This window comes from Corvus hawaiiensis, chromosome 1 (genome assembly GCF_020740725.1).
Source record: "Corvus hawaiiensis isolate bCorHaw1 chromosome 1, bCorHaw1.pri.cur, whole genome shotgun sequence".
Taxonomy (NCBI): Eukaryota; Metazoa; Chordata; class Aves; order Passeriformes; family Corvidae; genus Corvus; species Corvus hawaiiensis.
In genome coordinates this window covers 45,454,291-45,480,983 of record NC_063213.1, presented here as the reverse complement: position 1 = coordinate 45,480,983, position 26,693 = coordinate 45,454,291, and the positions used below count along the sequence as shown (strand labels likewise).

At 40.5% G+C, this 26,693-nt stretch overlaps 1 protein-coding gene across 8 annotated transcripts in view; it reads left to right on the top strand.

Moving 5' to 3' along the window:
- Nucleotides 1-26,693, top strand: part of CREB5 (cAMP responsive element binding protein 5) — a 258,082-nt gene that overhangs the window by 183,435 nt on the left and 47,954 nt on the right. For all 8 annotated transcript variants that reach the window (XR_007203422.1, XR_007203428.1, XM_048302771.1 and 5 more), the window contains 2 exons: nucleotides 6-132; nucleotides 2,247-2,357. Coding sequence is in view for 6 of the 8 variants with exons in the window: in XM_048302771.1 (XP_048158728.1) it covers nucleotides 6-132; nucleotides 2,247-2,357 (238 nt within the window). In the remaining 2 variants the exon portion in view is untranslated. The remainder of the gene's footprint in view (nucleotides 1-5; nucleotides 133-2,246; nucleotides 2,358-26,693) is intronic.

Genomic DNA, 26,693 nt, shown 5'->3' with positions numbered 1-26,693 from the left:
TCTAGGCCTGTCCCAGGTTCTCTGTCTTCACTACTGCACCTACACAACCGACAAAGACAGCCTATGCCTGCCTCTATGCCTGGCACCCTGCCCAACCCTACCATGCCAGGATCTTCTGCTGTACTCATGCCTGTAAGTTTTCTGGTTGGCTTTTTTTGCAGGGAGGAAAGCGGTGTTGTGTTTGATTCAATCTAAGCAGAGGTGAAAGTCTGCTGGATTTTCTAAAAACCCAGCATATTAAGTTAAGGAAGCTGGACCTTCTATAGTGCTTCATCTTAGACAAGAGTATTTTTGATGAAGTTAATGGCATGCTAATTAGTGTAAGAGTGATTAGAAGCAGTTTACATGAGACTACAATTTGTGATTCTCATACTTGGTCATGTAGGTGAGATCAGTATGTCTGTGCTGAAACAAAAAGATTTTTCTGAATTGAGAAAAAAACTGGAAAAGTAATGTACATAAGTTATGTCTGTGAACTCTAAGTGATCCTCTTGTGTGGGAGATAACCAGTTAAAAAGAAGGAAATGTAACTTACTTTTCTGGTCTGTTAACTTGCACTTACTTAGAACTAGGTAACAATTGCTGCTCATCTTGCCTCATTTCTGAAGGGATGGGAGTATTTCCCATTTTATGGAAGCCAGAGGGCTGCTTTACAATTGTAACTTAAAATCTTAAATGATTTTAACCTTTTATCCTTTTCAGTAGAAGACATTTGGGCAGGTTAGGGGTGGAGAAAAGTAAGGATGACATGGGGAAGAGGGGATGGAGAAAGAAGTTTTTGCTTCATTTCACTGTGTTCAGTTTGCGAGACAAACCTGAGAGCAATTGACCATGGGAGGGAGAAAAGCACTGTATGTTCTGGCTTTGCTGGATCAAGGGGAGCACTCCACAAGGATGCAAAGATTCAGGTTTGGCTACTATTTGAGCAGTCATGAATAAGTTATTAATTATTAACTTGTCAATAAGACTCTCCTGGAAAATCGATCAGGAAGTCTAACAAAAAAATGTAGGGCATCATTGTGGGAAGTTTTTTCTGGCATGATTCCCAAGGAACCCGAAATGGAGCAAGCATCCAGCAACCGTGTAAGTTCAGTGGCTTCAGTCTGCTGCTGGGGAGCCCTTTGGGCAAGCTTTACTTGCAGACGAGCAGGTGTGCTCCGGCTGCGAGCCCTGGAGATACGAGCATGGAGGTGAGACAGACCCTGTCAGTGCTGGCTGCCCCTCCTGCCCCACAGCACTTCTGAAAGGGCTGCAGGGGAAATGGCAGTGGGAGGTGCTCCTACCCCATGGAGAGAGGGTAAAGGGGCCTTGGCAGCTTTTCCCTGCCAGTGGGCAGTGGGATATGCACGTTTCCCCAAAGCCCAGCACCCATTTTTGCAGGCATCATGGAGGGTGGGAGACAACACCTCACCGCAGGGCACAAAATATAGCTCCCCTGCTTGGATTGCTCAGAGGGACCCAGAAGTGTCTTTTTTGTAGGAGTCAAAGATTTGGGGGACTGGCTCAAAGCAAGGTGGGATGCTCAGCTCTGGCTGGAAACAGCACCATAACCCTGCTTACCACCCCTGACAAGGCCTAGCAGTGTATGGGGCTTGTCTCTTTTTGGGGAATACCCTCCAGGAAATGATTTTATAGAGGACTTACTGCCATTAGGTTTTGTTTGTATTGCTCCCTCCCAGCCTAGTGAGATTAGCTTGCAGAAAGGGCTCTGAACAGCCAGGAGAAGCTTTGCTTTGTTTTTTGCTATCTCAGCAGTGCATGAAAGCTTCCCTTACAAGACATATGGAAAACTCTTCCCAGCTGAGCAGTCCGAGTGAGGGAAAAACAGCCAGCTTGTTTTCCATATGCTTGAGATTGTAGATTTTTATTTATGCTTTTAACAAGCTAAGTTGGGCTGCACTGGACGGGGAATCTACAATTTTATACAGTGATGCTTTTAAAACCACTTAACTCTGAGTGTTGTTATACTGAAAGGGAGAAAATCATTACAAAAAAGCACAAACCTGGGTGGCTGCTACATCTGTTTATTAAAGAACCCCTTTCTTTATAATTGGCTGTGAGTTTTCAGGGCCGATTCTGATGAAACACACACCTACATGCATACACACATGCAATTCATGACACAGATTGTTATTTTCCCAGTCATGACTTGAAGAAATAAAGCTGAGTCCATTTAAATAGAAACTGAGACTAAATTATTGCTAATGTCTCCAGATGTTTTCAAACCTTTTTTTTTCTTTTAAAAGATGGAGCGACAAATGTCAATGAACTCCAACATCATGGGGATGCAGGGGCCGAACCTCAATAATCCATGTGCTTCACCTCAAGTTCCCCCAATGCATTCAGAAGCCAAAATGGTAAAAAGAGAATTTTTTAAAATTACTGTATTTTCTAATATTGCTGTTGCATACCAGTCACCCAGACAGTGGGGGGGATGTAGCCAGACACTGCTTACTTCATTCTTAGTCATACGTTATACTCTTTTTTAATATGCTGCAGTAAATTGCCTTTGTGTCTATGAACTTTCAAGATGTTCCTAGTCCTAACTGATCTCTCGGTGAGAGGGAACTGAAGGGTGAGCTATATGATCCATACTGTGCTAAACAGGATTTTTGGTGCAGATTAGTAGAATTTAAGCAAATGGTTTGGCTGTTTCTATAATGGTGTCTGTGCTCCACAACTTGACCTAAAGAAAATTGTCAGTTAATAAAGAGTGCGGTAAAAAGTGTGTGCTGTGGAGGGAGTGTACATAGTCCTTGCTTTTTCCAGATAGGAGCATGGTGTGTCAGAGGAGCAACCAAACAATATATGTATATAGAACTGGGATATTTTCTTATACTGGAATGTAACAAAGGTGTTCCCATCAAAAAGAAGTGTCAGAATTTGGACAAATGTAATTTATTTATACAAGTCAAATGTCATAACAAAAAACCAAAATTGTTTTTTAAAGTTGTTCTACATCTTAAAAGGTCAAGGCTTCTCAGGCATATGTACTGATATAGGATTGATGTATGTAAACTAAATTATAGGTGGACATTAGTTAGTTTTCCCCAGCTTTATATGCACTCTTGTGGAGGTATTTGGCACTAATATCCTTGGAATCAAGTTATCAGTGTAGAAATGCTTTGGCTTTTTAAGTTTCAGAACTGCCATTTGCTGCTGTCTAATGGAAATATGAGGACAGAAGTTTTTAGTTTTAACTCTGTAGGGTTTTATGCTCTCAAGATACCTCATCATAGTGGAAAACAGGAGCAACTTCATTGAACTTCTTTCAGTGGCATTTTGCCAAGGTAAAATTGTCATAAGTGAGAGAATGAAATCAAGCCGACAAAGATTAAGCAACCATATATTTTTTATATATTTCTACTTTGCATGACTGGTACAGCTTTTAAAGTTGTTGTCATCTATCCTGAGGCAAAGAAAAATACCTACTTGTCTATTGGTATGGTGCATGCAGCAGACTCTGGGTTAGGAGAAACAACATATATGAGCTTATTCTACCTCTGTTTTCTTAGGTTGGGTAGGTCATGCCTCTGCCTCACTGTTGGTCTGGGTTAGGCTGTTAACCCAACCTCTGTTAACACTCTGTCTAAAACCACACTCCGTAAACATGCAGCCAGTTGGTCAGAAGAAGAACGATAGCCAAAAATGCTGCCTCCCCCAGCCAAGGAAAACCTGTGGTCAAGAGTTCTCTCTGCTGTACCACACAGTGACGGTGACATGCCAAATGGCAACAGCATCTGCAGCAGAGCTTGTTAAAAACTTTTTGGAATAGGCAAGTGTTTTTTCAATGCAAGTGTAGCTGAGCCAAACTAAATACTCCTTGGCTGAATAAATCCAAAACTGGCATCTGTTTTGGGGACTAAAGGTTCTGTAGTTTACTCTCTCCCCACACCCCCTGCCTCTTTTTTACTGGTAGTGTGAGGCTACTTAAGAACAAGATTAAATTATTGGTGCCTATGGTGAGAATTCTGTGCTTTAATAACTGAAACTGTACATTAATACAAATTACCTTTTAATATGGGTAAGCAGGTTTAGTCCCTAAATCTAATGTATGAATGCATTTTAATGTATGAAGAAATTGCTATCAGTTCCAAAAAATGGTGTAGTGAACAAGCAGAGCCTTTGCTTCTCAGGGCCTTTCTGCCACCCTTCCAAGGGTAGCAAAAATCTGCACACATTAACTCTTAAGAGCTATAATTCAGAGCTCCAGGACTTTTCCTCTTTTCAAATGCAGGTTTGGTGCTTTTAAAATATTTTATGTTTCTATATTCTAATTTTTTACTTTGTTTCTGTATGAGCACACATGTAATGTAAAAAGCCTCTTCATTTAGCCACTGCTTTGAGGAATATGAATCTATTAACAATACTCTGCATGAATACAAAGTAGAAAAAATGTAGGAAATATTCAGAGCAAAATTCTTTCTTTCATCTAAGTTCCTGGATTTAAAATCAGAATCATCTGTATTACAGGGATGTTTGTTCTTTTTCACTTTTCTTCATGCTTAAAGCATGAGACTTCACAGACTGGTGACTTTTAAAAAAAAGTTAAAAGTGGAGGTGTTTAGTATCTTATCAGACTGTGTCCTGCATTAGGAAGGAATTTCAGATTTCCCTGGATTCTGCTGATGTTATTACTGTTGGTGCGTTCAGCATTGCTTACGTTCTTTTTGGCTGGCCCCACCACCTTAGAAGAATGTATGTGTCAAACACCAGACAGAGTCATCTAAGATGCTTGTAGCTAGTGCCTGAAGTAGCTGGAGAAGTCCAGGGGACTTTGGGCCTGATTCATCAGGTGCCCAAGTCCATGGGAGTATCAGCACTTTTGGGAGGCCTACGTGAGAGAATGCGGGACAGGCTCCTGTAAATGCGAGACCCAGATGTGAGACCAAATTCTTCTGGCCTCATGGCAGTATGTACCTGAGCAAGGCAAGCACAATTTGGTATGCAGCAGTCATAACACTATTTGGTGACACATGTGACTTAATTTGCCTCTGTAAAATGCATATGAATAAATAATATCCGTAGGGATGCTGTGTGATGCCAGGTTTTTTAAAGAAAGCAGATAGACGGCAAGATTCATACCCTTGATTGGTTCAAATTTGTGTATAGTGGGAAATGGAAGCCAGTCTGATAAATATATACATTGTCTGATATACAAGTACATCTACACACACATATAGAATATATGTGGCATTAATGTAATGTTTCTGTAATAAGAAATATGTATTTTGGTCACCTTGTATCACCTGGCATTTATGGAAAGCCACACTCTGCCACCCAAGATGCTCGCTTCATGGTTTAATTTTTTTTTCAGGAGAATGTTCCATCAAGTATTAAGGTATTGTAGATGACATCCCAGAACTGATTTAATTTATCTCCGCAATCTCAGTTTCCCTCACAGTATGCCTCTCAATTAGGTTATCACCTAATGCTTTAAAACTGTCCTAGTAAATGAATGAGTGAACATCTAAATCAATACTGCTTTCTTCTTAGATTCACAGCTGAGTGGATAAAACTCTTATGCTGCCCACCAAAAACACACATTGATTTTATATTAAAATATATTGCATTGGAAAGGAGAGGATACATATAGCTCTTAAGTGTACATGGTAAAAATATGCAGAGTAGCACGTGTAGCATATTAACATGTGGTTCAGTAGGCTGAAAGTATTATGAAGTTGGAACTGTTGGCAGTACCTTTGCCTTAATATACTGCCTACATACAGTTTGGTTTTGCAGTGTCAGAGTATTGGAGGTTTCAGAACTCGGAAGTGCAATACCGTGTGGATTACTGGAGTGAAAGATAAATAGTGTGCACTGAACCGCTGCAAGCCTGTGTGACAGCAGGTCTTTTCGATGGAGCTGATGCCTTTCTATCTGAATTTTGCAAAGCGTTGATCTTTACCTGTAGAAATTTATAGCCTCTGAAAGGAGGTATAAAAAGCATGCTGGCAATGAAAGAATTGAACTTAAAAATACAGTTCTCAATTTAATCTATTATTTTTTCTTTTACATCTGTCTGCCACTTGCTGGATATGTAGTTTTATAAAATTTAAATAAAATATTATATATGTAGCTTGGCTGTGCCTGTAATTCTGACTGAACGTGTATGGTTCTTTAGAAAATAAAAGAAATTATTTCTGTACCAGAAGTGCATAGGACTGTGGGCTGTTATTTTTGCCTTGTAAGCATTACTAGGTTAAACAGCAAAAAATAAAAAAAAATTTTTGAAAGTGTCTGTCAGATGAAAGACTGAAAACATAACCAGAAAAGTAATAAATTGGTAGAGTGCATGTTCCTAATTATAATAGTAAAGTAACTGAACCTCCTAATTTACTTAAGAATGCTGGACAGCTTTGGCAGAGGAGAAGGAGAGAAGTGAAAGAAATTACAGTGAGCCAGTTGTCATCAGCACTAATTTTTATTCAACTTAAGTAGAGGTAAGGGGCCAGATCCTACTGGTGGCTGTGTAAATCCCAGTTGAAGCATCACGCCATCCCAGAGGAAAGGCCAGGCCATCTGCAGAAACCTGGGTGCATTTCGTATGGCTCTGAGACAAGCATGTCTTGCTATCTCCAGGAGCACAACACGTCAGCCAAACGGGAAAGGCTCGCCCACAGAGGTGGAGGGCTTCCATTGGATGCAGGTTGTGTTCTGAGTTTGGATGGAGTCTTCTGCTGCTCCTTGTTTTACAAATAATGTGTGTTCCTGTGCCCTGAGCTGTGAAGATGCAAAGTGAGAAGCAGCTGGAGTAAGCTCTTACCTTGGCCCCGCTTTGGTGCTGAACTCAGCCATTGCAGCAGCCCTCGGATGTGGATGCAAAGAGTGCTGCCCAAACAGCAGTGGCTGGGACAGCTGGTGGCCTAGGGAAGGACATCCCTCTGGATTCCAGCTCTGGGCCCAGGTTTCCAAGGTTTCTATACTGATTTCAGGCGAGGGGCTGACATAGGCAGTCCAGGCAGGATCAGAGCCACTGAAGCTCCAGGTTTAGATACTTCACACTTTGTGACTGAGGATACTTTGTTGAACAAAATAAATGGTTTGAAGTCTATGTTTTCCTATCAAGCTGGCTGGGAATGGAATCACTTCAGTAGAACAGCACATATTACTTTAGGGCCAGAAGGCTTTTCTTTGCATGGATTCTGGACTACTGAGCAGAAAGAAAAATGTTGCATCTCTGCAGAGCTTTCAACAGCAATTGCTCATCTTGTACTTTACAATAAAGTAATGAAAGCAGCATAAGAGAAAAAAAAAAAAGTGCAAAACAAAGTCTTCCAAATAAAAATAGAGTTGTGTCAAAATTTCCTGTATCAGTAACTGAGAAGTGTTTTCACAGGAGGGACTGTTATATAGTTAAAACCCACAGTGCTTCTGCAACTGTTGACAAAACTTGCTATTCTGAAATTGTATCTCCTGTTACATTTGTGCTTATGTTTTAAAGTCCCCAAAGCCAAACTTTCAGTGTGCTCCTGATCTGTGCTTTAAAACTTTTCCTGGGCAGTAGCTTTGCCTGCAGACAATGTGCCTTGCTGTGGATTAAGGTATTGTCGTGATAGTGAAGATAATCATATTCTGGTTTGTTTACTGAAACAGGACTTTGTACCCGTCGTGCCTAAATTCTGGATTATGTACTAGACTGAGTAGGAACTAATTCTTCTTAAGCTGTCAGTGGCTCAGTAAGTTCATTAGGGAAGCAAGGCAGTTCAGTTACTCATCCCTGCTGCGAATGTGTGCCGAATATCTGATTTTGCTCTCCCAAGTGCATATGAATTGCGTTGCTTCTTGCAGGCACAAGTTGTAACAATTCCTTGCATTTTTCTTTCTTTGTGTCGCTTTAGACTGTGGTGATCTTATCAGCACTATTTCCCTAGAAGAATTTGGATTTTTATTATTTTGTTTGCCTTGATTCAGCTGGGTGTTAAAGTGACCTTGCTTTCTTCCCCACCCACCAGCCGTCACCCTTTCTTCCTGTTTCTCCACCACCCTCCTTCCTTAGAGGATTTACCGTCTCTGTAGATTTGTTTCTCTTTCTCCTTTTCTCCCCAGTGTCCACCCTGATTTTGTAACCATAGCAATAACTGAAATACAATCCTAATATTTGCTTGCTGTAGCTATCATCTAGCCCAACAGATGAACTGTTGGATTTTGTGTGTCATAAGGTTTCGAAACTTAAGTCTGATACATCTGTATATGTGAGGGTCATTTGTTTGGTGCCCAACTGTCCCTTACAGAAAAGGTTTTGTTTGTGTGAAGTTGTGTGTCAGTGGGTGCTGGTGCAAGTAAAAGCAAGCCCTTGTGGTAGTGAAGCCAGGGAAGGAAACTGTAAAAATAAAAACATGGTTGTGTTACAGGGAAGTTCTGCTTCATGTAGATATATTTCAGTCTCTTGCTTGGAATATGTACAGCTTTCATCTTCCAAGATTTTTGCAAGATCCACGAATAATGGAAATTGTTTTGCATTTCAGGCTGTTGCACATTAAGTCCAGCATTTGACTGGGATATGCTAGTGCATCTCATGACAAGTGATGGGCTTTTGGGTGGAGGAGATGGTTTTACACACTTTACCAGCCCCATATTTTAACCAGCGAGGACACAAGAGCTGGAAGAAAAATTCTCATGGCAATAAATCTCTTCTTTATGGACAGGCTTAAAAAGCATTTTCTAAAAACTATGCAGTAGCTAATGAAGCAGTTTATTAATTATGATAGTCTTCCTGTGAGATAAATAATTTCAGACTGTTGAACTGAGACAGAAAATTGAAGTGACTCACTAGAGGCCACACAATTTGTCAGTGGAAGAGCTGAAACAAGCACTGAAGAATTTCTGGCTGCCAGTTCCAGAAAACACAATTTCTGTCTGAGAAAAAATTATGTATATATTTTTTTAAGTTAATATTAATATTGGTAATATCAGTATAATTGTTGAAATACACTGCTTTTTCATGACTACTGAAAGAATGGGAAGACTGAACTCCTCAAGCTTCTAGAGGGTGCAGGATCAAATTTAGGATTCAAATATGAATGAAGGTGGCACTTTGTGCTTGGATTTAATGCCCCTGAAATTTCCTGAACTTTACTGATGAGATTTTGGCTCAGAATGACAAAAATTAACTGATCTTCTGAGTCTTCTGTCATCTGAGATGATGGAAACCTTGTGAGATCAGCTTCCTTGGCATCGTGGCTTTCACTGAAATCTCAGGAGAGCACTTACTTTCACATAATGTCAACCATATCCAAACCAGGACTAACGAATACCCCTGTAGAGCTCCTTCGAAGATCACAGACATATTTGAAACACTGCTACAAGCTGTGTGCAGTCTGAGGGAGTGTTCACTGCATTTGTTTTTTCTTCTGTCAGATATGGCTGGTGACACTTCTCAGTGTGGGAAGGCTATATCCTGTCTTCCAGATGTTCATTAGTGCAACTTCTCATTTATGTTCAGAGGAGGTAATTTAAAAGCTGGGACAGGCTGGGTCTCCCTCCCTGGAAACACTTACGCAGCAAACTGTGCTCAGCTCTGGTTTTTGCTAGCAAATTGCTGGCCAGTAAAGTTTATCTGAGATTTTAGTGTATGAAATGCTATGAATGATCTTCCCAAATGTGCTCTGTAGTCAGACTGCATAGGAGGTAGCATAGTTAGTTGTGTCCTCTGCACTCCGTATCCCCTTTATTTTATGATTGCTGCACAGCCCACATCATAGGATGCCCCCTCAGGGGGCCCAAACTGCCTTTACTCCGTTTGCTGCTCCTGTGTTGGGGACTGACTCTGGAAACGTGGGCACATCCAAGTTACTCTGCTTTAGATAGTTTCCTTTGTTTTAAAGAACTTACCTTATGAAGAAGACAGTGAATTACTGGACATAGCTGGAATATTGCAGAGGCAGGGGACTTTCACCAGCTGAAGGTGAACTAGCTTGAAGAATTGACTAGAAAACTGTCAGGTTTTTTAGGAATAGAATTTTTTATGCTTGTAGTCATGGATGTGCTTTATTTCCTCCCATTTTTATATTAAAGTCAGACTGAAACCAACTCATTTTCATATTGAAATATGTTCCACAAATCTGACTTTAAGATACTATCATACTCTTCTTTTAGTAACAATATCAGTGGGGAAGTATTTTAATTTAGGATTGTTACCTTCATTATATACATTCTCATTCATGAAAGTTTTATTTTAAAATTATGTTCTTAAAAAAAAAAAAGAAACCTTTTGTAAAATAGAAAACGGCAGACAGGATTCCTGGAGTTTTGTTGTTCAATCTAGTGGAAATTATTTAAAACCAAACATCCACCTTTTCACTGCAACTCCTCTCTCTCCATTTCAGTTTTCCAAAATGAGTGTTCAGAAAGGAGACAAGCCCCATAAGCAACTTAAATAGAATTTCATAATCCTCTACCTTTAAAATAGCAGAGTCAAGATTTTAGGTATAGTCAAAGATTACTTTTCAAATTTAGCCCTGATCCTCAGCTGTAAACCTATATGAGTTGACTTCAAATGAATTCTGTGTTTTTTGCATCAGCTGAGGACCTAGCTTATACTTCTGAATCTCAAAATTTCCTTTAGGCGAGATTTGGCCCTTCCAGAATTTGATACTGCCAGGTAAGCAATTTGTTTATTTTGGCTTTAACATTATTTTATTTAGAATCCATATTCTGTATTTTATAGAATATTCTACGGACTACATACACAGTCTGACTACAGAGCATATTTGGGAAGATTATTCATAACATTTTATATACTAAATGTTTAGTACATATTTGCCTCTTATACTTGCATGCTGGTGTTTTGACAAGTGCTCCAGAATCTTATATGAACTTTATCTGACTTCATTTTTCAACCCTGCTTCCTGTAGGTGTTTATTGCATAATATTTAAAGATACGTTATTTTCTCTAATCCCTGAAATACTATCAGAAGATTTTTATAATTGATCCATCATACCAAACAATCACCAGCAGTTTTGTGACAGGTATTGGTATCTGTCCCTAGTGATTCAAAATGAAAAAATTGCCAGATATTTCTTTGAAAGTGATGGATGATTCATGTTGTTATATTTAGGTCATATTATTCTGGAATGTTTAAATTAGACTAAAAGCCACCTCTGAATATACATGTGCAAACATAGAGTACATTTTTAGTTCCCCATCTGGAAATACATATAAAGTCCAGGACTGTTTGCAAGTCACGAGAAATAATTGTTGTATTTTTATTTTGGTATTTCAGCTCACACTCATACTAATATGAAAAGTTTAGTAATGGCATATCCTCAATACTGCCCTCAAATGCCAAGGTTACACATGAAGTCCAATGGGATCTAGTGAATGTTTAAACTTTTATTAAAGCCCAAAGCCCAAAATAGACTTTACTAGACCTGTACAAATTATTTTAAATTATGTAAATATTTTTAATATGTCTGGCTTCTGACAGAACACCACTATACACTGAAGTATGACATTCTCCTTACTGTGCCAACTTTTTGCTTTTTTTTTTCTTCCCAAAATACCTAGCATCATTACTGGATTTGACTAGAGTCTGCTTTATGTGCTGCTTGTGGTTCAGGAGAAATATATGTAAAGAGGATGGACTGTGTTCCCCGACTGTTAACAGAGGCTCTTTAGCATGAGGTTAAGCGTGAACTTTGTTTTGGCTGCCAACAAAGCAGCCAGGAGATACCCAGGATAAGGGTGGGGGAAGTCCCGATCTGCTTTCCATCTCATGGACGTGTGCAGCTGCTCTGCAGGCTGGTCTTGGTGTGCAGTGTGTGACTGTGTCAGAGAGAAAACTATTTATTTGGAGGTTTGTAACAGATACTGCTCTAACTTCATCTTTTAGGAATTTTATTAAATTAAAAAATCCTGCCAAAACATTAATATATAGATGTGTACGAAATCTGGATTTTTGAGTACTTCATTTAAACTAGAGCCAGTGGTAGGCGATAGTAAGAGCTAACAGTCTGAGGAGCCCTAGGTTTATTGGTCAGATGTTTGAATGTGTGCATGTTTGTGCACACGTCCATTCTCCTTTCCTGTGGTTACAGTGGGTCTTTTTTCCTCCTCCATTCCGTGCAATTTTACTGTGCAAGCATAATCTTATCTAGGCCTATTTGGCTAACTTTGTCCATCTATTTATTTGCATATTACCTTATCGTCTGTTTAGAAACCACTTTTCCTGAAATACTTTAGAATGCCGAAGAAAAATAAATGCCTGAAAATCCATGTGTGTTATCCAAAGAGCACTTACTAACACTTAGGATGACTACCATTTGCACAAAGAAAAAGCAATTTGTTTGGCTACATGAATTTGCAGAGGCTTGTCAGTCTTCTAAATCATGTTAGTGGTGGATTAGTTTGATTGGAAACTTGATTCAAGCAATGTTTGAATTAGTTGCATGCTGAGTTCCCAGAGGTAATCTAGAGTTTATGTGAAAAAAGGTATATAACCGCATCAGTACTGAGAATTAAAAAAGGAATGAATTGCCCTTGGTGAAATTTGTGGTTACTGGGATTGTTCAAGGATACCAAAATCCTTAATTTAAGTAAGAAATAAGAAAATAAGGTAGCTTAATCTTATTTTAAAGATTTTAGAAAGTAAAACTTCCTTTTCTACTACACTTAAAATTCAAGATGTGTTTATGCTAGTCTTAGTAAAACTGGTATATGTGACTCATGATGCTAGTTTAACACTGCCCACAAAAATCCAAATAACATAGCTATGACTTGTAGTACCCATCCAGTATGTTCTTTCCTCCCATAGGAGTGAGGGAGGAAAGCTATCCCTAGGGCTCCTGGTCACTGCAGCCTGGGTGATGACCAGTTGGATCAAGTAGCCCTAAACTTCCTCCCATCTTTGGTTTGTTCCCTCCATAGTGAAAAGATCACAAACATTCTCTGGAGCATGTAAGAACTCCCTGCAGGGACTTTTCAGGTCTGAAGCAAAAGTGAAGCTTTCTTGAGTTGCAGGTGTGAAGGAGGTGATAAGCAACCAGGAATAAGTCCTGGATGTCTTTAAACAGATTCTAAACTCTGTTTAAAAAAATCTGCTGTAGATTCTTTTGAGCCTCCTGCCAGTTACAGGACAAGAGAAATCATAATGCACAAGCAGTTGGGAAATGGCATTTGCCTGAAGTTGTGAGGTGCCTCCTGTCACTCTCCATCCTTTGTTTCTCAGTGGGATGTTACCATCACTAGTGATGGACCATATCCACACTGATGGTGACAGCACTGTGCCAAGAGCCTCCCTCAGAGGCCAAGAAAAAAGGGGAGAGGACCCCAACAGGCTCTATCCAGGCTCCAGGTGCTTCCAGTGCTGATACTGAGCCACCATACCCAGTAAGGAGAGACAGACCACAGTCCTGGTGCTCCCGAGGTGGAGGAGCATATGTGTCATCTCTGCAGGGAGTAAAGCAGGACCCCTTCCCCCAGAGTGTTTGTAAAAGACTGTGAGACCCCAGTTCCCACCAGCAGACATCTCCTGACCCTTCCCAAGCCTTGGTGTAGGGTAGGCAGGGGCTGGTGTGGGGCTTTGCTTTGCAGGACAGCCAGCAGTGCATCAGTGTCTCTGTGGCTGCTCCTCTTCTTTGGTGGAGAAAGCCACCTGGGACACACCACCAAGCCCCTCCTCTAGTTTTACACACCCAGTAGGTAATGTTAGCATGGTATCAGTGAACACTCTACCTGTCCACTTGAATCTCCATGTAGCACTTGATGTATCTCCCATAATAAATTATGTACTTTGAGGAGCAATAACAATAGCTGAGATTCTTGAGACAGGAAGAGTCACGTTACCAGAAGTACCAAAAAGGCTGATTGAAATTAAATCGTAGCAGACAACAGTTGTGTTACAAAGGAAGGCTCGATTACAGCCAAATCACTTTCTTTGCTAACCTCTGACTTATTTATTTCTCCTGCATGCTGCAGTCTGCATACTCTTTCTGATTGTAATGAGCATTAATTGATTAGCTGGATCTATGAAGAGCTTGAGCACTCGTAAGTACTATCCCAGTGGGTACACAACTAAATAGTTTATGAGGTAATTAGTATTTTAATGCCTTTTCTAATGAGCCTTTTCAGTAATGAAATCTCATGAGAACATTATTGGTTCATATATATTTTTTCAGACAAAACAAAAGGTAAGCTAATGCTATTAAGAGATTTTAAAGCTAGTTTATAAAATGGTTTTCAGTAACTTATTTTTTAATGCTTGCCTTGGTTCATTTTGCTTTATTAGAAAAAAAAAAAGCCATCTTAGTTTTTCCCACTGCTCTGCCTCTTGCACTCCTCTCTTTTGACAGAATTCTTACACTATACCGCAATTTCAAATAATTGGGATAATTTCTGAGGCTGCTACCCGATCTCCTAAGCTCAGCTGTAAGTAAATAATACCATACTGTCTGAGTGTGTTGTTTCAGATGTGTTCTCATCCTGGAAAAAAAAACAACTCTGTGCCTGGCTGCACAGTGCCTTGGATTTATGACTCTGTCACGTTTGAGAGAACGACCAACCTCTACAAAGATTTTCAATGTCAAGCTGAGCTCTATTCTGGAGTCTTGAAAGCAGCACAAAACTTGCAACCATACGGGCAGTCTTCAGCTTTGTTGCATATACTCCATTTGACCTATGTTTAATCCATAGTGGAAAGGACAAGCCTTAGCCTTGAATTTTATTTTTCTGGTACCTAAAAGAAGGTAGCTGAAGATGGCTTTTCTGGGAAGAGTTTTTTGCAGTGTGTGAATTTTATCATTGGCCACAGAGATTTTTGTTCTCTGTAGATCACAAGGTCTCAGTAGTTTTTATGTTCTCGTCTCTTAGGGCTCACTTTTTCTAGCTGGGAAGTGCACTCTTATTCTGACTGGGACTTCAACTGCAGTTTAATAGCAGATAGAAATGTGGGGAAACAGCCTGAGCCAAACAGTGAAGCATCTATGTTTTGGAAACCTGTTTCATAAATTAGTTTTACATAATCTAGGTGATGTATGCCTTGAAATGCTTTAGAAACTTCATTTAAAGTTAGGAGTGTACAAATCCTATTTAATACTAGAAGCTGTAGGAGTCAAACTGTAAGAAATTCCCCTATACAGATCTCATTATGTAATGTAGGATGTAATGAGTCTAATTCATCCTTAGGGTGTCTTTAATGGTGTCAGCGCAGTTTTTGCAAAGGATGGGTTTGGCCTAGGGACATCACCACCATAAAACCTGTCTTTCCACTGGCATTTCTCTCTCTGTCTCCAAAGCTTTACTGAGACATGTCACTGTGATAGTAGCCTAGTACTTTTTGATGACTCTAAGTTATTAGTAATGTGGGTGTTGTTTTCTTCAAATGAATATGAAAAGCCCCATTTCACTTAGGGCAACCCTCAAAGCCCCCTGCAGAACAAAGAGAAATGGTGTCCTTCGGCTTCGTGTGTGTGACCTTACTTGCAGTACCATGCATTAGCAACATTTGTGAGATGAAGAGCGCCCAACACTGACCACTTCTTTCCACATTGCCTGCCATCTCCACACCCTTTTGCAACTCAAGGCACAACAGCCCAGGCGAGATTGATGCCTCCTGTGTCAGCTCCTAACAGTGCCTGCAAAATGTCAGGCTCTCAGTGCTCACCCATGGTGTGGTGAAGCCGTATTGTCAAGGCACAGCCCAGCATACTTTAGGATGGAAGCTGAGCAGCCTAATCTGTTCCCTTGGCTAAGAGGAGCTTCTTGTGTCCTTGTTAAAGGTTTGTTTGAAATGCAGAGGAAATCAGATTTGCCTGCCTTGCCTTCTGAGGTGAGCCAGCCCCCTGGCTGCTCTGGGACCCTCTGCATGGTCTGCAACCCGGCAGGCTGTGACCACACCAGTGCCCGGAGAAACAAGTTCAAGAGAGAAGGTGCACATGAGGTTACCAGTCCAAGAGCAGAGGAAAAGTATTCTCAGAGAAATATTTTGGTTTCCATTCTGGAAACTTCACAGAGGGTGTTTCTGCTCTATATTCAGAAGCTTCCTTAGGGGACAAATGATCCCTCATCTGTCTGAGGATAGGAGCTCCTAACTGCCTGTCTTTCATGGCCTTTGGACTTTGCTGAACACTAATGGAGCACTGTAGGAATTAAATTGGAGTGGTGGGGAGACCAGTTGCCAGATGTTGCTTTTGATTTGGTAATATTTCTTTTAAACTTGAAACGGGCTACAGTTGTTTTCCTTACTTTTTCAGAGACTCTCTCTATTTGTTTGTGCTTCCTGAGTCATCACCTGTCTTTGCCAAGACTTTATTATATCTAACAAAAGGTATATTATTGATGCACTGTGGCATGCACAAAGCCTTTCTATGAACTTCACTAGACATGTGTTCCTTCCAGATTCATTTTGCTTCCTGTCTCTGCTCCTGAACAAGTCCCTGCTCCAGGCTCTGCTCTGACAGTGTGTAAATGCTCAGCAGGCTTTGACACCTCATCTGCTTGAAAGCACAGCTTTCTCAGCTTTTGATACATTTAGATCAGTCCTCTTACCTTTCTATAATAACACCTATGTATATACTTGTAGGCACTGAAGAAATGTCTCTGTTAGAAATACTTGGAAAGAGCAAAAGGCACTTAAAAGAGAAGTTTGCCACTCTCTTTCTTTCTCCTACTAGTGTATACCATGAGATCATGATTAATGGCTTTGCTGATGTTTGGAGGGTAGAAATCACTTGTATATTCAATTCAGGAAGACCTCTGAATTGGCAAGGCCAGGGGAACTGGCAGCTCTGGGGCTGGAGGGACCCATGATGTCATCTCATGTCGCCACAAGGGACACGGCTATTACTTCTTTAGGCATTACTCTTGGATAGTATTAAGGTGTGTGGGTTTTTTTGGCTTTGCAAACACATTAATTCTGCCCTGAGCAATGGAAAGATTCCCCACCCTCAGGGGAGGCTGTTTAGGATGGAATGAGCCTTAATGTGCAGGGACAGGGGACTGTTGGGGGTGTGCATGCAGGACAATCAGAGGACTCTGGACTTCGCAGATACACTTCTAGTGATGCAAACTGAGTTCAAAGGAATGGGAACTTCTGAATGAAGTGTACTTGAAGCAAAGCTACTAGGAGATGGAGAAATATACAGAGCAGAGAAATAGGATATCTTGACACTTATTCATGGCTTTCCTGGGATGTCTTGGACTGTACAAACTCACTGCTATTGTGTTAGTGAAACCGTAGATTCCCTGAGGCCATAGTTGTTACTGAAATTTTAACTCCTTCTGCTTTGAAGAAAAAAGAGAAAAAGTAAATTTATTACTGTAGTGTGACTCCTGTCAATCCCACACATAATGGAATTATGAAAAACATATAATTTAAGATATTATGGACAAACTCATAATTTCTTGACAATTTCCTTCCAAATAACATGCATTTTGAGAATATATATTTTCTATATAGAAGGAGGAGTGAAGTTGAATGCCTTCTTTTTTTCCGCCTTTTGTTTCAGCAAAAGAAGATGCTATTGAAGACATGTTGGGTAGTCTCTCTGGTGTCCTTGAGGAGTTCTGCAAGAGATAGGCTATCTCTGTTTTGCTTTTAAGATAAATGAATACATTCAGAAGGCATGGATAGTGCAAGCATCGTATTCTCAGGATATCTTATTTCCTTACAATCTACTAAACTTGAATTCAGAATAATTGTGTGTTGTATTTACAGTTCAATTTAGATAATGTTTACTAGTGTTTATATATTGTGCCTGGCTAATAGATGGCAGATACAGAATGAAATTAAAATACAGAGAATCCAGACAATAAACATCCCAGTTCACAGTAAGACTGTGAGTCTTTGTGCTTCTTCATAGTGCGATTTCAGAATCTAATTAAGCAGATGCTCAAGTAGCTTGGGGATCCAAGCCTTAAATTGCTCTATTAAATTACTTTCTCCTATCAGTGCGAGCTTAAGTATCAGGGATAAATTTACAATAAGGAACAAATATTTAGGATGAAAAGAATGACATCAATTAAACCACCTCAAAAAGCCACAAATAAACTGTTAGCTAACAACATGAAATGCAAACTGGAAATGTGGGAAAGTACAGTACATTATACAACAGGATTTCTTATTGTGAAGAAGATAGAGCAAAAGATATGCCTAAATGCCTGAATTGTTTTCTGGGAATATGGTACTATTTTGCATGCAGGTGTTATTTACATTACTAAATAGATTCATTTCCTTTCTCACCTGTCAGTCACATCTGAGTCAAAAAATTGGCCCAGTGCGTTTGGTAGGACAAGAAACAGCTACTGGCATATAATTTAGAGTAGGTAGGAGGAATAATCTAGTTTATGTGTAAGTAAAGTAATAATCGGGGATGTCTTACATTGTTACGTTTCTTTATGAATACCACTGCTTTATTTCATTAACAGTGTTATTCCTCAGCAAAGAAAAAAAGATTTCTGGATTTTTAAAAGAAGGTGAAACCATGGGGTTCACAGTATGAGGGCCACCCTGAGTACAATGTCTGCATTAATCTTTGCTCCTTGCACAGAAGGCTGGAGCTGCCTGCCAGAGCTAATGAATGGATTCTGACTCTGCCACGTTAGGCTATTACCAAATACAAAGGCTGGTCACAAATTATGGTTTGTCTGATGGCTTCAGATATAAGCATTAGAAAAACATTTGTTCAACTGTAATAATTAGCCAGCGATAGAGGCAAGTTTTACCGATTGCTTTGGAGCACTGAGGGAAATGCAGCTTTCTGTGGGAAAAAGCCTGTTGCCTGTCTAGTGATTCATAAAAAGCATAAAAAGGCACTTTAGTTGCATTTCTTCTAAAGGTGAGACCAAACCACAGCATTCTGCAAAACCCTAATAACCTCAGTCTTTACTGCAAACACTACAGTGTTTTAAGAGCACTACTTTTCCCCAACTAAACAACAAAAAAAAATCTTATTGGAGAGTTGTTTCTGGCTTGGATTAGGGTCATGCTTGCACAGATACAGTGCTTCATTGAGTGGATTCTTTTTAGCTTAAACCTTAACAGTTAAATTAGAAGAAAACTCACAACTGGCTCAGAGGAGCTCAGCAAATCACCAGGCAGCCTGGGCTGCTGAGATGCTTTCGTTCTTTAGCAATGAACTCATACCTTGGGCTTTTGTATTCTCGGAGAGAAGAAGCCGTAGTTCAGAGAATTGCTAGAAACAGGATGGTTAAATGAAGCCCAACAGTAAGCACTTCGTGTTACTGAAGCATGTCATTGAAACTTGGCACAAGCGCTAGGTCGGAGCTTGTGCTGTGGAATGGCTTTAAGAGCTTGTCATCCCACAGATACCGCTGCAAATGTTCTGTATTGTCTCTCCTTTCCTGCGCTGTCTGGGAGAGTGAGTACAAGAATAAGTCTATGTGTTTTCATTTGTTTGACTTTGAGTTTTCTGTGCTTTGGTTTCAGTAGCATGGCTATCAGATGAATGAGGTTGAATCCATGCCAGGAGAGATGCAAAAGAGCCCATTACTTCATTGTGTGGTTGATTTGCTTGTTTGTTTTAAAAGTTTGCATGTACTGGTGAATGCAAGGGGATGATAGCATCTAATAATTGTAGTGCTGGCAGGAGCGATGCAAGTTTACCCACACAGCCTGCCAAGGTACCTCTAGTCTGGCTTGCAGCACCTTTTTTTTTTTCCCGATGGTTGTCCTGCTGCTGTAGCACAGACCCAGAGAGCAGCTTTAAAGTACTTACAACTGGCGTATGCAGGGAGATCACCAAATTCGTTTTCCTTTTTTGTGTGATTAGTTTTTGACTGCTATGTTGCCATATCTTGTGCCAAGGTATTTAACAGGGGGCTCCTGCTGTGAGAGTCCTCATTTCCACTTGTCCGCTGATGCAACTAAAGGGAAATTATTCCCTTCCCAAGATGATCATTCTGCAAAAGATTTTGAGAGGGATCTGCCAAGAGCAGAAAGTATGAATAGATTAACAAATGCTGGTAATCCCTGCATTGCAGAAAGATGGACTTGATCTCTGTATATTTGCAGGCTTGTGTCAACAGTCCAGAGAAATCTAAGATTGTCCTAAAGAGCTGGTAATAATTTCAGTGCATATAGTTTGCTTCAGTTGTCATTCTAGAGTGCCGAGTATGAATTACAGGTGTCAGAACGAGGGCTTCCTCCGGTGCCCATATCCTCTTGACATGGACTTGGGCATGGTAAGGACTTCACTGTAACAATGACTTCTGTGATTTAGAGCAATAGAGCATGGTTGGTCATTAAATAATCAATTTATTTTAAGCATGTCTTTACCAATGCTAATTTCAAAAATATTTGTAATTTATAATTATTTCATTAGTTAAGATAAATCTCCAGATTATTTTCTGTTTACTGGGTTGCTAGGGGTACCTAATACATCAATATGTGTAGAAGTGTTCAATGACACTGCCAGCTTTTTTGAAAGATAGTTTGACATGCTTCAGAAGTAGACTCCAACTGGCTAAGGAATTGGCCAAAGACTAAAAATGTGACATCATTCTTGGCAAGTCATAGAGATATTTTTGTTAACAGACACTATATAAAAAAGTGCAGTATACTACTTCTAAGGAAAAATCTGTGTGTAAGAAAAATGAAATATCTTAGAGTCAAGAATCATTTTTCAAAGAAATGCAATTTATTGACTAGTCCTGTGTACGAGTCTGTTAATGCAATGTATTTGTTCTTCTATATCCTTTTTCTCTTTAAATACAATTAATGTGTATGACCTGAATACTTTAAAATCAATACCATTATTTAGCAGATAAATGTAATTATTCCCTATTAATTCCTCCATCAATTCCATGTTTGTGTAATAGACATACTGCAATTGTCTTCTTGAGTCCAATCACATATTTCAACTTCCAACCATTATGTTTTAACTTAATTCCAATGACTGATTAAAACCATGTGTACTCAGGTTTAGATAGATGTGCTTACTACGGGATTGTTAGACCTGCAGAAAATATGTTTTTAATAATCCATTAGTATTTAATTAGCATGCAATAACTGTCTTATTAAATCTAAATTAAAACCTTATTTGAAGCATGTAATTGAAAGTGCCACTGGGTAAAATCTAATCTGTCAGGGATGAATTTACATTGAATAACAATGCTAAAATTTTCTTTCCTGCAGTTTTTAGGGTCTTCCAAACACTTGCTTAGTCATCACAGTGGAATCTTGCAACTAGCAGTTTTCTGCAAGTGTAGCATTTAAAATGTGTTTTGGGTCAGAGTTGTCATCTTTTGAGAGTTCATCTCGATTTGAAAGATGATTCTCTGGGTGGAAGATGAGGACTTCTTAAACCTTTACCAGATGCCAAAATGTGTGTGAATGTTTCCCACTAGCCAGTGAAGAAGGAGAGGTGGTTTGCGACACACACCACATGAGGTGTCCCTCAGCATACCCTGCAAATATGAAAGGAAAAGAGGGTTTTGTGACTCTACCTCTTTTTAATAGAAAAGTTACTATCATGTGTTGCTGTGCATGAGGGGTCATACAACACAGCTGGTGAGAGCAAATTACAGAAAAACTGGAGTATTGCTACACTTTTCACTGTTCTAAGAGGGATCCATAATCCATCCAGAAATGTGAATTCATAAATGCTACTGGTGGATTTGCTTCAGCAGGACAGCTGAAGGAGTCTGTGTAAACTATCGACCCAAATTGCTTGTAAAATTCTAAACATCATCAGTTTGAGATTATTAGAGTCCCTGTAAAGATGTGTTTAAGTAACTGGCTAACAAATTTATAGCAAAAATCTCCTCTCAGATCTGCTTTGCAGGGTCCAAGTTTGTTGTGTCCTTTTCTCGTGGCAACCCTGTCCCTCCTTGACAGTAAGTGGGAAAACTGCAAATGCAGGAAAGGCAAGACAGAAGAGCAGTGATTTAGCAGGTGAATTTAGCAGGAGATAATTTTCACAGCATACTTTGTATTGGTGCTTACCCCTTGTCAGCCTCAGTCTTCACTGGGTGCTAAGGGATGGACATCATGGTCCCATTTGGGAGCTAACCATTATCTTGTTGTATCTTTATTATTACCTTGATCCGGATAATGTCCTCATGAACCTGAGACCATTCACCAGACTGGGATTTGGCAGTAAATGATGGGGTAATTCCACATGTTGATGGGGCTGTCTAAGGATCCAAGACTCTGGTTAGGGAGGGAATAAAAGATTACCAAGGATGGAGAGCATGGAGAAGTAGCAAAATATTTTGCTGATTCCGTAGGCAGTGTTGGCCAGCAACGCCTAGAGTGTTGACAGACCTCAGTTCCTGAGTCGTGGTGGACAGTTCTGTCCCTTCTCAAACTGCTCACAGAACAGAAATTCATCTCTGTTTTTTATTAACAAGCTGGGGAGGATGAAGACCAAAAAAAAAAACGTCAAAGAAGGATGTAAACCAAGGAAACTTTCAAAGAAGACGGAAGAAACTTGAGAACAATCTCATCTACGGACAGAAACCTGGCCTTTGAAGGAGGACAGGAATTTGCAAAGACATGTACAGTACAACAAGTGAGGTGAACAGAAAGGCATCAGGCTCTTTTGAAGAGGGCCAAAGAAAATTATGTACCCAGTGATGGGAACAACCCCCAGAATTACCAAGTCAAATTAAATGGTTCCTTTTAGTTGTAATATGTTTATGCTGTTGTGGTGAATGCACTACGTGTGTAAATTGTGACCTGTTTATTTGAGCTTAGACTCCAAGTGTTGCTGGACACCCATGCAAAGCTGGAGTGCTCTTATTCTGGAGCAGTGAAAAGTGTCACAATTTCTATAAATAGCTCTATTTTGCTGCAATTTACTCCCACTATCTGTGTTGTGTGATTGCTTATACAGAGCAGCATGTGATAGAAACTCTTTTGTTATGAAGAGATACAGCCCATGAAAAGCTCATGAAAACCCATGGGCAGCAGAATTCAGTCAGACCACTTAAGCCCTGGAGTAGTAACCATCCAAGTACATGAAACATAGTCAACATGGTATCAGTCAACGTGAAGTACCCTATGGAGTTGTTCAGAATCAACACTGAGATGTTGATGTGGCAGGGAGGTAGCTAAGGCTGAGAACCACTGAGCAGAGAAAATAGGGTGCAAAACTATTTAATTGCTCATCTTCATCTGAAATTAGTGGAATGTCAGGTCTGGCTGTGGAAACTATCTGGGGTTTATTTACACAGCCCAATTTGAGGCACCTGTCTAAATCAGAAGCTGAAGTTCCCAATAGGGTTAATAGATCACTTAGGTTAAGAGCTAATTACAGCCTAACGTGAGGTTCTCTGAATGGCTCTCTAGTGGCACCAGTGGAATGGGGGCAGCTGAGGTTCCCCAGCCAGGGGGCTGATTCAGTGGTGTAAGTAAGCACTCACTCAGACCCTGAGCTTCTGAAAGTTCAACAGTGGAGTAATACTAAATGAATTCTAAATTAATTCTATACTTTTCATGACTATCTGCATGGTTAAAAACTGTGCAAGTCACAGAGAGAAAGACATTAACCACTGAGTGAAATGGCATATATGTTGCTAGCATCTTGGGGTTAGGGTTTCAGCAAGGGGTAAGTAGTATCTATAGAGCTGTGCTGACTTCAGAAACACCAGTTTACACCTGCTGAGAATCAGACTCAGGGCTGTTTTTTAAAAATCAGTCTTCTATCTACTCTTGGTGCATGTTCGCATGTTTACAATTTTTGCTATTTCCTTCTCTTGCTAATATTTTTAAGCAAAAGAAGCTGTTGTGCCATCACTTAGGACGAAGATATTAACATGGTTATTAGAAATTATTGCATGTGGTCCATTGTCTTGTTTTTCAATGTTGGCTGGTAAAATCAGGATTACTAAAAAATACAAAAGTCTCTTGCGGATTGCAAAAAGTAGAAGCATTTGACTTTCATTTCTAATCAAACAGGCTAAATATTCATGTTTATGTGCCTAAATGAAACTTTTGTATGCAGCCTTCCACCCCATCTGCATGAATAGTGGCATTGTAACAGGGTGAGGTCACTGCAGAAGGGAAAGTGAGGTAAGAACACAGCTGAATCTACATACAGCCTCTCTGCTGCATGGTGCACCAGCTTGTGCTTAAAGGAACACAGTGCTTTTGCCCGAGCCAGAGTCGCTGCGGGCACTGCCTGCAGAGCTGAATGCCTCTCGCAGGGCTCAGGATGCATTCCTGGCTCTGCTGTATGGTCTGATGCACAGTATAAGTTTCCTCTGCTTTTACAAACTGCTCTTCAGAGACCTCTACGCATCTAATATAAGTGAAAATCCATATGGTTTATTTTAAAGCCTTCATTAAAAAAAAAAAAAAAAAACAGTTATCAGGCCTCATTCTGCTCTGACTTATGAGGCGTAAATCCTGAGCAGTCCCTTTGTAATATTCACTAATGTTCAGGAATTATGCCAGCATCAGGGGGAGCAGTGTTTGGCCCATCAAAGGGCCTTTCCCCTCTCATTCTTTTCAAAAGATGTGACTCAACTTTATAAAGACTGATGGCTTCCTATTGGCATCACCTCTGTCCCTAGTGGGAATTTTCATAGAGAGAATGGTATAACCCAGCATGCGCATCTGAGAACTGGGCAGTGGAAGGGTGACATAGTAAAGCAGTGTTTGAAGGAGTGTGAGATTTGCTAAATCTGTGTGTCAGTTCATATTTTACCTATTCCTTGTATTAACTTAAAAGGCCATATAAACAGATTGCCAAGGGTACACTGGCAAATTGCCGTTCCTCGCCCACCGTCATAATTAGAATTCTGAGAACTTGGAAAATCCTGCCTAGTGAGCAAGCCCTTCTCGCCCTTTTTCCACAAGATTCTCCAAGCTCACAAACCTGGGTAGACTTGGAGCAGCTGCTGCTTCAAATGAGACCGTCCATCCTAGTCTCACCACCTAGCACGGGAGCCAAAGGGGCTCTATTTTCATCCCACGCTGCCTCTTGCTGCTTCTGCTTCCCAGTGGAGCTCCATGAATTCCCAACAAATTTGTCTGAAATAGAAATACCCTCTTGATTGCCTTTGCCAATCATGCAGCAATGAACCCACTTGTCTTCCCAACCCAGATTTACTGGAGCAGCCTGTTTCTATCTCACCTATCATACTCTTCCCTCAGTCAGCTGCTTGGGATCAGACTGATGCGCTGTCAGATGTTTCAGAAGCAGGACTATGTTCCTGCTGCAGCAGGCTCAGTTCTGATCAAGCCAACTCCAGGGGTTATTAACCAATTAACCAATTCTGGCTCTTTTTTTACTTTTTTTTCCCCCCCTCATATCATGGGCAGTGGGTTGAGCCATGAGTGTCAACAAGGTAAAATTGTAAAAGTTTTAGAAAGGTTTTTCAGCTCATTTGGTACCCTCATCTTTGCATAGCACAGGAAAAACAGGTAGGAACTGGTGAGGCAGTCTGCAAAGCTTGGAGAGTCTTTTTTTCTGTGAAAACTAGCCTTTTTTGGTTACCTGAGCCTAGACCTTGTTGACCCTAGGTTGCCAAGCAGGACTCTGTGTGTGTATGTGTGTGTGTGTGTATGTGTGTCCTCTCCACAGAAAAAGTAACTCAGAGGCTCTTTCATCTTTGTTCCATGAATTCCCCAAACGCCAAAATAATTTGTTTTTCCTGCCTCTACAACATCCAACTTACTCATGAGTGCTGGAGCTGAAAATGGCATCTGTCCCTGGTTGGTCCTGGTCTAAAATCTTCTCTTTCCTTCAGCCTCTCTGACCCATTTGGGATTGTGGCAGCAGAACAAGAGAGAGGGGGAGAGAGAGAGGTACAAGCCTTGGTGATAAGGGAGAGTGATGGTGGGATGTAAAATGGCACAAAAGTAGGGGAATAAGTGAAACAGAAACTTAAAAAAACATAATTGTATAAAGACCCTGCAAAAGGAAAAGGGTGTCCAGAGAACTGTGGGCAAAAAACAAGTATCTGTGTAGCATTTCAAATAGCCACATTCAGTCTATGGAAGCTAGACATGCACCACAAGCTGCTTTTAATTAGGAAAGCACAGTAAATGCGACACAAAAGAGTAAATGCTTGTGCTTCTTTCCAGTTCTGTCCTTTGGTGTAACTTGCATCTGACTCTATTATAGCAAAGGAAACATTATGGAGCGGAAGCAAGAGAAACTTGCAGGGCTGCCGGAAGGAGCACGCTGTCTGCTTCCCTTCCCTCTCCTTCCTCCTCCTCCTGCCTTTGGCCACCTGTTAGCATCCCCTCACCCCCTCCCTCCCTCCATAATCCTCACTCCTGCCAAAACCTCCCTTTATCTTAATGTGCATTTTAAAGCCTGGTCTTGTTATGCTTTAATTATATTTTCTGATGGCTGTTGCTTCTTTCCCAAGTGTCTGTGGCCTGTTTTTGTCAGGACAGGAAAGGCTGAGAGTCAGAAAGTGGAGGGGGAGGAATTCGGGCTTGTGCAGCCCGAGCATAAATGAGCCTTTTGCTTCCAGGTCAGTAGTTCAAACCCAGACTGCAGAAGTCAAGTTGGAAAGTGATAGCTGCTTTGGAGCCTGCGTGTAAAGCATTAGTTGGTGGTCTCATTTGGGTTCAGAGCAGACAGGTGTCCAAATCACTTCTGGCCCTAATTGGCATCTTTGCTGGCAGCTTCAGAGGCAGGGCCAAAGACTGTGTGGGCACCGAGCCTGCGATATCCTCGCCTGGGTGGTCCTCCTAAGTTGGCATTCAAGCAAGCTGGCAAGGTAGCCAGGGGGGCTCAGACTGCTGTTGTCTGTGTTGTACCTCCTCTGTAAATAA